This window comes from Mercurialis annua, linkage group LG3, assembly GCF_937616625.2.
Source record: "Mercurialis annua linkage group LG3, ddMerAnnu1.2, whole genome shotgun sequence".
Taxonomy (NCBI): Eukaryota; Viridiplantae; Streptophyta; class Magnoliopsida; order Malpighiales; family Euphorbiaceae; genus Mercurialis; species Mercurialis annua.
Window position 1 is genome coordinate 3,295,516 of NC_065572.1, and position 12,002 is coordinate 3,307,517.

The 12,002-nt window shown below is 35.3% G+C and overlaps 2 protein-coding genes and 2 non-coding genes across 20 annotated transcripts; 2 read left to right on the forward strand and 2 right to left on the reverse strand.

Annotated features, from left to right (window-relative positions):
- Nucleotides 1–207: 207 nt before the first annotated feature.
- Nucleotides 208–7,822, reverse strand: LOC126673216 (cysteine synthase-like). Of its 15 annotated transcripts, XM_050367248.2 has the most exons (22): nt 7,266–7,653; nt 7,111–7,168; nt 6,893–7,002; nt 6,730–6,787; nt 6,315–6,578; nt 6,101–6,238; nt 5,969–6,020; nt 5,523–5,602; nt 5,262–5,321; nt 5,083–5,163; nt 4,014–4,083; nt 2,763–2,815; nt 2,418–2,527; nt 2,252–2,309; nt 1,749–2,012; nt 1,526–1,663; nt 1,338–1,389; nt 1,171–1,250; nt 945–1,004; nt 750–830; nt 497–620; nt 208–383 (listed from the first exon to the last, which is right to left on the reverse strand). In XM_050367248.2, the coding sequence occupies exons 2-21, from the start codon at nt 7,147–7,149 to the stop codon at nt 528–530; spliced, it is 1,941 nt and encodes a 646-aa protein (XP_050223205.1). In that variant the 5' UTR covers nt 7,150–7,168; nt 7,266–7,653; the 3' UTR covers nt 208–383; nt 497–527. The 15 variants fall into 15 exon arrangements, with proteins under 15 accessions (XP_050223205.1, XP_055961122.1, XP_050223206.2 ...); XM_056105147.1 differs by lacking the exons at nt 208–383; nt 7,266–7,653 and adding an exon at nt 7,678–7,822 and having other exon boundaries at nt 425–620; XM_050367249.2 differs by lacking the exons at nt 208–383; nt 2,418–2,527 and adding an exon at nt 3,737–3,762 and having other exon boundaries at nt 425–620; nt 7,266–7,655.
- On the forward strand, nt 7,670–7,830 carry LOC126675942 (U1 spliceosomal RNA). The gene has a single exon (XR_007640123.1). It is a non-coding gene; the product is annotated as a U1 spliceosomal RNA (small nuclear RNA).
- Nucleotides 7,831–8,233: 403 nt separating this feature from the next.
- On the reverse strand, nt 8,234–11,138 carry LOC126673224 (bifunctional L-3-cyanoalanine synthase/cysteine synthase D1-like). 3 transcript variants are annotated; one of them, XM_050367291.2, is made up of 11 exons: nt 10,928–11,135; nt 10,756–10,809; nt 10,552–10,661; nt 10,407–10,464; nt 9,738–10,001; nt 9,528–9,665; nt 9,047–9,098; nt 8,881–8,960; nt 8,735–8,794; nt 8,566–8,646; nt 8,234–8,493 (listed from the first exon to the last, which is right to left on the reverse strand). In XM_050367291.2, exons 2-11 carry the CDS (start codon nt 10,792–10,794, stop codon nt 8,404–8,406), a joined length of 972 nt encoding a protein of 323 aa, XP_050223248.1. In that variant the 5' UTR covers nt 10,795–10,809; nt 10,928–11,135; the 3' UTR covers nt 8,234–8,403. The 3 variants fall into 3 exon arrangements, with proteins under 3 accessions (XP_050223248.1, XP_050223246.1, XP_050223249.1); XM_050367289.1 differs by having other exon boundaries at nt 10,909–11,135; XM_050367292.1 differs by lacking the exons at nt 8,881–8,960; nt 9,047–9,098 and having other exon boundaries at nt 10,909–11,138.
- Nucleotides 11,139–11,738: 600 nt separating this feature from the next.
- LOC126675943 (U1 spliceosomal RNA) lies at nt 11,739–11,899 on the forward strand. The gene has a single exon (XR_007640124.1). It is a non-coding gene; the product is annotated as a U1 spliceosomal RNA (small nuclear RNA).
- Nucleotides 11,900–12,002: the final 103 nt, after the last annotated feature.

Sequence of the window (12,002 nt, forward strand, 5' to 3'; positions counted from 1 at the left end):
CATGGAGGAACAGCGGGCGGCGATGGCAGCGTGGATGAGCAGTTGGCGGCTGCGGTATGGAGGAGCAGGAGTGGCCAACAACGTGGAGGACATAATGAGCGGCGGCTGCGTGGAGAAGCGGTGGCAAGGTTTACAAGGTGAAGGTTGATGGTAGTGGTGGATATTAATGGAGGAAGAGAAATAATTTTTTTTTTATCAACAGATAAATTCATTAATGAAGAAGATTAAATATTTTGCCTTTTTATAGTGTAGGGTGTAATTTCTCTAATAAATTTAAGTCCAAACTGCCCAAATCGCACACTTTCAATTTTGGCAGAATTACGAAACTGTCATTACGCCAATTCACTTGTGCTCCCTTTTCTCCGTAAAGTCGAATTCCGTCTCTACAACCACGTCAATAAGTTAATGGATTGTCATAGCCCTCTGTTCAAATTAAAACTCATTATAGGAAATATTTATTTCTTATTCAACATAGGTCACGTTTTCAACATCTAACCTAATTGAATCAAAAAGTTCAAATCTGTATCTTATTCAACATAAGTCATACTTTCCACTTCCAGCCTAATTGAATCAAAAAGCTTGGAAGACAAGTAACGCTCTCCAAAACTGGGGAATATAACCTGCATGGCAAGCAACGGAAATCACACTTCAGACATACCGACATGATTTTCGAAAGAGTATAAAATTCCAACAAGAAATTACAGCCAACTAATTCTAACACCAAATAGAAGAAGGCTACAAGAACTTACAACAATGAGTTTGCCTGCATTTTCAGGCCTTTTTGCCAATCTAATTGCAGCAGCTGCAGCTGCTCCTGAAGATATCCCAACCTGTATAGGTACAATACAAGATGATTATATATAAACTCAACTGTTTGCATTAGTTTATGAGAGTATTCAAAAACAAAAACTGACAACATTAGTGGATAATTAACTATTTCATACCAGCAAACCTTCTTTCAAGGCAAGCTGCTTAGCAGTTTCAATGGCTTCTTCCCCTGATATCTAAACAATAATAATAGAAAGAATTAATTAACCACATTAGATTAAGGTTTGTTCTCGTTACACCAGGAGCTCCATTCGTTACTAGTTGCTATAAGCAGTTCAACGATCAAGTTTTATGACTTCGCACACAAAGAAAATTACTAATAACATTGTACTAACAACTTACTTTGAAAACTTCATCCAGCAACTCAATATCCAAAACATTAGGAATAACACCGGCACCAAGTCCTTGGATCAGATGCGGGCCTGTGACACGAGCAATTTTTTTATGGAAGAGTCAGTAGACAAATGAAAATAAACAGGATTAGATGCTTAACATAATCAACTGCTTACCGGATTTTTCACCATTTAGAACAGCACTTTCAGCTGGTTCTATACCATACACCTATGCATAAGAACAGAAAACAGAATGAATGAGCTTTGTGCAGACAAAGTCATCTCCAAGATTGCAATGATCCCAAAATAACAGATAAAAGAAGTAAAACATTGACAGATCATACGAGCCTATGCTTCGAACAAACCTTAATCTCGGTTTTTTTCTCCTTGAGGTATCTCCCAGCTCCAGTCACAGTACCACCAGTTCCAACTCCTGCAACCAAGATATCGACTTCTCCTCCCGTGTCTCTCCATATTTCTGGGCCAGTGGTCTCATAATGAATCTAGTAAGACATCAACAAACTGATTTACGTATGCTATCACAAAATTAGTCGACATTTCATCAGATGGATGTTTAAACTTAAATACCTTTGGATTTGCAGGATTGTCAAATTGCTGAAGCATGTACCCATCAGGTGTTTTACTCAGAATCTCCTCTGCCTTCTCAAGAGCCCCTGGAAATGCCCTTACTGGATCAGAAAGGCAAACCTCAGCTCCGAATGCTCGTAGAACAGTTTTTCTTTCAATACTACTTGAAGCAGGCATTGTGAGTATAATTTTGTAACCCTTCACTGCAGCAATTGCTGCTAAACCAATGCCAGTGTTACCACTTGTAGGTTCAACAAGGACAGTCTTTAGCAATAATGTCAGAAGCAATAAAACAGAAGTCAGTCTTTATCCATCATTTATGTTGCACGGAAACGGAAATGTTAAAACAGAAAACACTGAAATGCGAAACAATAAAACAATGTTTTATAGGAATATATCATAAATATATAGTTTCGGAGTTCCAAAAGTGTTTCTATGAATGTAAGACTCGACAACTTTCAGAGCAATATAGACTATCGTCTGCATCTTGAATCATGACTTACCTTCCCTGGAGTAATCAAGCCCTTATCTTCTGCATCTTGAATCATGCTGTATGCAATTCTGCACAAGAAAAAATGAAAATGTATTATTATCAGTTTAACGAATACAATTTGTTCACTTATATAGAAGGGAAAATTAAAATTAATAGATTGAAAAGAAAATGTATGCCTGTCTTTGACACTAGCAGTAGGTTCAAACATTTCAAGTTTGGCAGCAATGCGAGCTACACAACCATCTACAATCTTATTCAGATATACCAAAGGGGTATTTCCTATTAGCTGGAATAAAGAAACACACCATAAGAAAAAAGTAATGTTACTTAAAAGCTAAGAAGCACAAACACTTCATTCAATCAATGTTTTCTATTTTGGAAACGTGTCAAGAAATATGGCGTTTCGGACACAAAACCTCATTTTTAACATAGAAAACGTTAGAAGAACAACATTTCGCCGTATTCGTGTCCAAATATCTCGTTTTCCAAGTAACGTGAAAAAAAGACAGTAAAGTACATACCTCAGTGATGTCTTTCTTGATTGCAAAGTTGTTCTCCATATCTTCTTGGTACTCTGTGAGCAGAAGAAGAAGTGAATGAGTTGATCAAATTTCAGAGAAACAAAAAAGAAGCAAATTTGTTTGACTCAAGGCAAGTCGCATTTGATTATCAGTATTTTTACAACCTTTATTATAATGAATCAATTTTTAATATTATTATGAATGAATAAATTTAAAAAGATTTTTGTCTCTATTTATATTTGCATGTGCAAGACCAGTTATTTGGTTGGTTATTATTATGCACTTGTTGTCCAATATTTTAATGGATAATGTCCATAATCCACATTTGGATTTAACTTCAAAAAATTATCATTCCCAACTTTCTGCTTCAAGCTAAATACCTCTTTAACCTAAAGTCAATACAAACAACATAGATGTATATCAACAAATCTTTATTGTGGACCCGGAAAAATCCAACTATTTCAATTTATGGTAAATTTTCCCACCTCTTAGTTCTGATTATAGAGGTGAGCAAAAATCTATCGGTTTGATTCGGTTTAAATTTATTATTTTTTAGTTCCGTTCGAAAAAACCATACTGACTGGTTTGTTTGTTTTAAAAAATTAATTGCAATTCAACTCGATTCGATTCGTTTTGAATGAAACGCACCCTCCTAGTCCTGAAGACAAATCCTTTACCTATTTGAGATGCTTGTATCAAAAGTGTAAAGTTGTATTGCTGTGCTGAAGCTCTGTGTAAACTGTAAAATCTTTATAAATGCATCTGCAGGATTAATCTCTTTCCCTAAATTATTAATTGACTGTAATTTTAAGTATAAACCATGACCTTGTTCCTTAGTTTTTATTTTTAAATTGTGTTGGTCTGGCATAAAACCACCAGGAAATTAAGAAAAACTAACATAGTTTAAAATTAGATGTATGAGACTTTCGAGACGAGACAAAATAAAATAAAAAGTTCAGTGTACCAAATGCTACCTTGGCATCATCCATTTGTCTGTTTGCTGTAAGGTTTGAAAAAACAGCAGGATTTGATATCAGCAATCACTAAAAGACATGAATCTCTTCTTTAGTTTAATAGCATTTCATCAAAATGAATAAACAATAATTACAGCACAAAAATCTGTATTTAAGCATCTTAATATGATAGATTCCCTAATTGTTAATTCAAAATGCAGTACAGACTACAGGCCAACCATGTCAAATAATAAAATACAAATTGCATTAATCAAATGGTTATAAAGGACCAACTTACCAGCAAGCCTTCTGTAAGCATCTTTACCAGCTTCAATAGCTTCATGACTTGGCACCAAAGCCGATGGTACCTTCGATCAACTTAAACCGTTAGATCGACTAGTTGGAAATCAGGTGACATATTGCTACGACTTAAAGCAAAGGAAGATGTGCATTCTTCTGCTCTCGAAACAAGAATTTGCAGAAATTTTAATTTGTAGCAGAAACATACAGTTAGTCTGATGGTTTCATGAAAACGTGCACTTTTAGCCTATGGTTTTGGACTTTTTGAGGATGTAATCATGTAATATTTGATGAGTTCCAATTTTATGTTTAAAATTGTTCAATGGCATACAAAAAAGTGAGCCCGTGCTTTAATTCCAAATCTTATAACAGTAGCTATAAGTACGAATGAACTGGGATTTTGAAATACAGGAGATAACTTAATCTGATACACAAAAGCCAGCATTGGTAATGTTCGTTGAATTATTGCGTTGCACAAAAGCATCAGTACCAGGCCAGCCCTCTGTGAAAAAGCAGAGGTGCATTAACAAAGATAAATTCCAAGCATTTTCTTGCTTGAACCATCATGACATGTCAGAAGAGTCATACACAATGTTAGTGAAGCGTCATATTTTCTGCCTCGTGCCTAAGGGATTCAAACAATTTAGTGGATAGATAACGCTCCCCAGCACTGGCAAAAACCACCTGTGCAGAAAAGTAAGTCGTTTGGCTCAGTACATTTGAACATATTTGAAACAAAATTTAGACTGATGGTTCGTTTGGTTCAAATGAATACCATACAATTTACGAAATTCATTTGTAAATGAACAGGTTCGTGTTTGGTTTATTTAGCAACCCTATTTTTTAAGTTTCGTATAGTTATCATGTTAATGCAAACGAATTACTAAATAAATTCATTTGCATATGAAACGAGTTCCAGTAGAATTGAACCAAACAAGAAAGGCTAAGTCATTTATCCATCTCGTAAGTTCAACGTGGTATTAGGCTATTAGCATCCTCTGCGAATGATTACGCACTAGCAGAAGCAGGATAAGTATAACGAAACCAAGAGAACTAGAGAGACTTACAACAATGAGTTTCCCAGAATTTTCTGGTCTCTTTGCCAACTTTATAGCAGCAGCAGTCACAGCACCAGATGATATTCCCACCTGTAGTAGAAAACAAAGAGCCAATAATTTTCTTCACATATAAAAATTGCTATAGAATAAAATCCACGAATAGCATTGTTATGAAGTCATAATCCTACCAGCAGACCTTCCTTCAAAGCAAGCAGCCTGGTAGTTTCTATAGCTTCCTCACTTGATACCTAAAAATATAACAAACAACAGATTAAATTTGGATAATTAAATTTAGTTATTAATTAGCAACCCTCGAAAACAATTAATGCGCTGAGCCATCTCTCAACTTCCTATCATGCCATTGGCCTTTCTGATTGTAACAAGCACAAATTGAAACAGTTATTTAAAAGTCGATTAAATTGCAAAGGAGAGTAGGATATAAAACTTACTGTAACAACTTCATCAAGCATGCCAACATCCAGAACACGCGGCACAATACCAGCACCTAGTCCTTGAATCATATGATAACCTTTGACACGTAACAGCATACAGATCTATTTCAGAGATGATTAATATATAACCAATTTGCTGATCTTCAAATTCAAATGACTTTTCGGGACAAAATCAGTATCAATATAGCAACAGAAACCAGAAGCATATTAGTCTAGACATCAGTCTTTAACATTGTCAAGTTCTATACATAAGCTATTTTGGTACATTCTCTCTTAAAAATATGTCTCAATTGTTGCCTTTCAAGCAATTAAATATCAATTCTTACTTCTACAAGAAATTTCCAAAAAAAAGGTCCAAAGCTCTATAACCAGCAGAACTATACGACTATGCGATCATGGACCTATAATGGAAAAAAGGAAAGGATAAGCATGACGATTTTTACCAGGTTTTCCTCCATTCAAGACTGCACTTTCAGTTGGTTCAACACCGTAAACCTTCATGTAAACCAAAGAATTTTACACTGTCAAATACTGGATAAACTAATACAAGTGCACGAAGATTGTCACGAATATACCTTGATGCCTGGGTTTTTCTCCTTAAGGAATTTGCCTGCACCAGTTACTGTACCACCTGTCCCTATTCCAGCGACCAAGACATCAACTTTACCTCCCGAGTCTTTCCAAATCTCTGGGCCCGTGGTTTCATAATGAATCTACATACACGACACGAACTGACTTATATTCCTTTTAATCACAGATAACTATCACAAAAATCAACCAACATAATACCTTTGGATTAGCAGGATTTTCAAATTGATGAAGCATATAAGCATTTGGTGTATTTCTCATTATCTCCTCGGCCTTCTTAATAATCTCATTATAGCCCTTGCTCGGATCTGTTAGGTACAACTCAGCTCCAAAAGCTAACATTATAATCCTTCTCTCAAGACTCTTGATAGCTGGCATGACTATGATAACCTTGTAACCTTTTGCTGCAGCTATTGATGCCATAGCAATACCGGTATTTCCACTAGTAACCTCGACAAGAACAGTCTTTGGCCAAGTTACAGAGACAAAAACAACATCAATTTTTAGCAAAGATATCGCAATTATAGAAGCGTCAATCTAATTTTGTTCTCACATGAACAAAGTGACATATTGCATATTAGTGCAATGAACTAATTCGGAAAATTTCGTTACCAACCTTGCCTGGTGTAATTAAGCCCTTTTCTTCTGCGTCTTTGATCATACTGTAGGCAATCCTGCATGTCAACAGGTGAAAATTAAATATAATTCTAGCTGAATGATAGCAAATTTGCAAGAGGAACCTATTAAAAAAAATATGAATAGTACCAAAAATGATTCACCTGTCTTTAACACTATAACAAGGTTCCATATTCTCAAGCTTCGCAGCAATTCGTACATCACAACCTTCCAAGATATTGTTGAGATATACCATAGGAGTATTACCTATTAACTACAGAAGGCCGACAAGAAATACGAAACACGAGATAAGCAAGCAAGACTGTTGTTATTCAACGCCATGTTAAAGTAAACATAAAAGGTAACTGAAGAAAAAAGGTACCTCAGTAACATCCTTCTTGATTCCACACTTCTCTTCCATTGTTTTCTACAAAAAAAACCTGCAATCATATAAGAAATAAGTGAAACAGTAGGGAAACAAGTGAGAACCCAATTTTATTTGCAGACGAATTAAAATCAAAATAAGGAACAACATACCTGACCAAAAATGGATATAGGATGAGCAAATTATCTTGGTTGATTATCACTAATCCAGTTCTTTAATTGAAAATTAATAAATTGCTAAACTATGTTCATCATCTTCGGCCTTTTGTTTGGTTTTGGTGAATTTCAAGAAGTTCTTCTTTATTATTATTTTATATATATGATTGCTGATATCACTTTCATAATCTGCCTTAAAAATAAAATATTATTTTAAGTTGTCCTTCACATGTTCATAATTTTGGCCATCTTCTTTGTTTGTTGCTGATTAAACATTCGAAAAGTTTTGCTAAAATGGCTTTTGTTATGTGTAATTTGAACTTTTTGTCCCACATCGGTAGAGAAATAAGAATGGAATAAGATTCAGCATATAAATAAAACGCCTAGAGCAACTGGACTCCATACTTACCTGGACGGGGTCAATGGCCGATCATCAAGAGTCATGGCCTAGATCAGTGACCTTCATTGCACTTAGAAGGGGTGCTGGTCTAAGGTCTCCCCAAGCTGGGAGAGCCTACGTCATAATTTGTGATAGTGGGGGCCTGCGTTCGCGCGGCCCCTGTCCAAATTACATTTTCAAATTTATTTGGTTATCAGTTAAGTCACAAACGCAGGCCTTACCCAAAATACATATGTAGTTTATTATATGAGCAAATTACTCTGAAGCTTTTTATATTTGACATTAGTCCCTGTTTGTTTTCAAACAATGTGGCCTCCTATTTTTATTTGCGTCAACATTTTAGTCCTATCTATCACTTCTAAATAAAATTTCAGAAAAAATTCAACAGATATAGTTTGGATAAATAAAATGCATTTTTATTGTGTAAATCAACCAAGTCAAAAATTTATGGGTAAACTAATTGTCAAAACTAAGGGACGAAATTGTTGACAAAAACAAAAGTGGCGGACCATATAGTTTCGTTGATTTCGTCGACTAACATAATTCAATTTTCAAACAAGAGGGATTAAATTGTGAATTATGTTAAATGTGACGAGTGTCATAATAATTTGCTCTTATTACATTAACTTTTTAAGTCTCTGTCTATGAGAATAGACCAAATATAAATAGGACTTTTGAAATACAGAAACAGGGTTTATTTGTACAAATAGTTCCAACTAAGCACAATTTGTTTTCTTAATCGGAGCTCATGAGCTCTGCCTCATGCCTAAACGACTCGAACAACTTAGTGGACAGATACCTCTCTCCGGCACTGGCAAAGATAACCTGCCACAGAAAGCAAAAGATGTTAGGGCTCAGTGCGTTAATTTGGGCATCAACATCACAATAATACTTTACTATAATGAGTTTTCCAGCATTTTCTGGCCTCTTTGACAACTTAATTGCAGCAGCAGTTACGGCACCGGATGAAATTCCCACCTTTGAAAGAACAGTAATTTTCATTGAAACAATAACTGAACATTGGAAAAATAACATGAACAGCAATCTAAAGTAGGTGTCAGCATACCAATAAACCTTCTTTCAAGGCCAGAAGCTTGGCAGTTTCAATAGCTTCATCACCTGATATCTGAAATGTAATAACATGATTGAAATCGTGCTGTTACAAGCAGATACTTTCAGATTCAATCAAATTAAAATGGGATTTGTACCGACTTGAATAACTTCATCGAGCATGTCAAGATCTAGAAGAGGAGGTATAATACCGGCACCTAATCCATCGATCATATGTTTACCTTTTACAATAACAAATAATGTAACCAGTTATGATATCATCACTTGTTCAGCACAAAATGCAGCCATTAAGTCGGTCAAAACTTACCAGGTTTTCCTCCATTCAACACTGCACTTTCTGCTGGTTCAACCCCATAAACCTATTGCAGAAAAAGCAAAGTCATTTCTTTATCTTAGGGGTGCAGTGCAACCAAGTGGAGTCCAAACGCTATTAATCTCAATTTGACTCTAAGATTTTACAGTTTGAAACTCGACTCTAGTTCGAGCTCGATAAAATAATTAACAAAGTCGACTCGATTATTAGTATAAATGTGTGGAAGTTAAATTTTAGTATAAATATGTTATATGTACATCTATAAATGATAAGAAAACAAATTAACCAAATCTTGATCAGGTTTGCGAATTGGTCGAGCTGAGTATTGATGCTCGACCTCGACTTAACGTTTTTAATATTTTTCGAGTCGGATTATGAATATCTTGCGAGTTGGCTCGAATCGACTCAGTTACACCCCTATCCATAGCACAACTACAAATGGAAATTCTGCACAGAAATATATAATTAAAACTACCTTAATTTCTGGGTTTTTCTCCTTCAGGAATTTGCCTGCACCAGTAACTGTACCTCCAGTCCCAATCCCAGCAACCAAAATATCAACTTTACCTCCAGAATCTCTCCAAATTTCTTGGCCAGTAGTTTCATAATGAACCTACACAATAAACTAACTCAGAAACCCTTTCAAATGCTAATGCATTCATCAATATCTACAAAAAGGAAATACCTGTACGTTGACAGGATTTTCGAATTGATCAAGCATATAGCCATTAGGAGTTCTACTCAGAATCTCATTGGCTTTATCAACAACTCCTTGAAAACCCTTGTCAGGATCTGTGAGGTAAACATCAGCTCCTAAGGCTCTCAGCACAATTCTTCTCTCGATACTCTTCGAAGCTCGCATAACGAGTATAGTCTTGTAACCTTTTGCTGCTCCAATGGATGCCATTGATATACCAGTGTTGCCACTTGTAAGCTCAATGAGCACAGACTTCACACAATTGTTTGAGCCAACAAAATCAGAATTACTAGAAGGTTCTGTTTAGAGGAAAATTTAAGAGTGTGACACATAAATGTCAACATATGTTGCACGGAAACTTGTCGAATTGGATGTTTCGGTGTTTCATTTCTATTTTAGGAAATTTTTCTGAAACTCTAGAGACTTCATATTTATAGCATATTCTTGTAAAAAATATTATTTCGCTATTTTGTTATTTTCAGTTATGATGTTATTTTCGTTTCGGTGTTTTTGTTTCTATGTAACATAACTGTTATTTTGCTGTTTTCCGTTTCGGTGTTTTTCTTTTCAGAGTTTCCGTTTGCATGCAACAAAGTTGTCAATATATGATCACAAATTGTCAGTACGGTGAATCAATCAGGAACATCATTTACTAACTTTGCCTGGTGTGATCAAGCCCTTATCTTCTGCATCTTTGATCATACTGTAAGCAATTCTGCATTTCATGTAAGAAATTGGTTAAAAACAGCAAATTTGGAAGAGGAACATATACAAGATAAATCAAAATTCTGATGATAAAAACCTGTCTTTGATACTAAAGCTAGGCTCCATTGATTCAAGCTTGGCAGCAATTCGAGCTTCGCATCCTTCCAAAATATTGTTGAGATAAACTGTTGGTGTATTGCCTACCAACTGCACAATGCCCCCCACACAAGGAATAAACTTAGCATAAGCCATTGTTCTGAAGAATTGCAAGTAATTGTAATGAACAAAACTTAAAGATTACTTCAGTAATATCTTTCTTGATTGCGCACTTGTGCTCCATTATTTTTCAGAATATCTGCAAGAAACAAATATATAAACTTGAAGTTGAACGCGAGAGAAATCATCGACAAATTAATATGTAATTAAATGTTGAAGCTCAGTATTAAAATGTTACAATGTTTGGCAGACCAGACCAGAAAATACTCTTTCTGCAGTAAGAGTTGCTTGACAAACTGATGCTGTAAGAACACAAATTTATACTGTTTCTCATCATTGACTACTAATCATGATAAAGGAGGTGCACTATGTTATAATGGCAACGGAAATGATGAAACGAGAAAATATAATAGGTTAAAATATAAAATTATTGGAATTTTTTAAGAAATTTACGGGTCGACAAAATTTCCTTGCAACATTGAGGTGCATTATTTTCCATTATGCAAGAAAAAGCTAATGCTTTTGTAGTGGGATTGATGTCTTTTTCTTCATCAAAATAGTAATCTACAAAATGTACAACAATAATGTGCATGGTAGGGTATTGTTATAGTAATTATAGGTGGTAGCACCATTTTCTACCGTCCAATGGTTTATTTATGTGCTATACTCTGCTTTTGAAAAAGAGTATGACTGCAAATTTTCCATATTTAATTAGTTGATAAGATATGTCTGTCTCTCATCATGTTTTTCCAAGATTTGTTTGTTTGCTTGCACTTTGAAATTATTGGAGTTCGTCACTGTAAACACAATGGCCCAACATTACATGGCAAAAGAATTCAATCAGATTTCTCAATTCCCTAATATTTTAAGTCTCAACTTCATATTAACCTGTTTCTGATCAAATGACAGGTTACTAAAATGTGTGGGAGTTTCTATAGGTGACTATAGCTTATTAGCTTGTTAACCTTTTGCTATTTCTAAGATGAACAATATTACCACATCGGCTGGGAAAGGTAATAGCGAAGAAGATTTAGGATATAAATATGAGGCCTAAAGCAAACTTTGAACATACTTACCTGGACGGGGTCTATGGCTGATCATGAAGGGTCATGTCCTAGGTTTGTGGTCTCCATTGCACTTAGGAGGGGTGCTGGCCTAAGGTCTCCCCAAGTTGGGAGAGCCTACGTCGTAATTTGTTATAGTGGGGGCCTGCGTTCGCGCGGCCCCTGTCCAATTGACAGTCAAGCTTTTTCATGTTTGAATGGTCATTTTTTCTGATTTATGCATTGTCATCATGCCACCATAGTTTAATTATAAATGGAATTATTTTCA

Coding starts and splice junctions, on each gene's coding strand:
- LOC126673216 (XM_050367248.2), bottom strand. CDS start 7,149: ATGGAAGAGAAGTGTGGAATCAAGAAGGATGTTACTGAG. Junction 6,788..6,892: donor TGTTATAGTGTTAAAGACAG/GTGAATCATTTT, acceptor GTTGACATGCAG/GATTGCCTACAGTATGATCA. Junction 6,239..6,314: donor AAAATCCTGCTAATCCAAAG/GTATTATGTTGG, acceptor TCGTGTATGTAG/ATTCATTATGAAACCACGGG.
- LOC126673224 (XM_050367291.2), bottom strand. CDS start 10,794: ATGGAGCACAAGTGCGCAATCAAGAAAGATATTACTGAA. Junction 8,961..9,046: donor GTTGAATGGAGGAAAACCTG/GTAAGTTTTGAC, acceptor TTATTGTAAAAG/GTAAACATATGATCGATGGA. Junction 8,795..8,880: donor TGCTCGATGAAGTTATTCAA/GTCGGTACAAAT, acceptor ATTACATTTCAG/ATATCAGGTGATGAAGCTAT.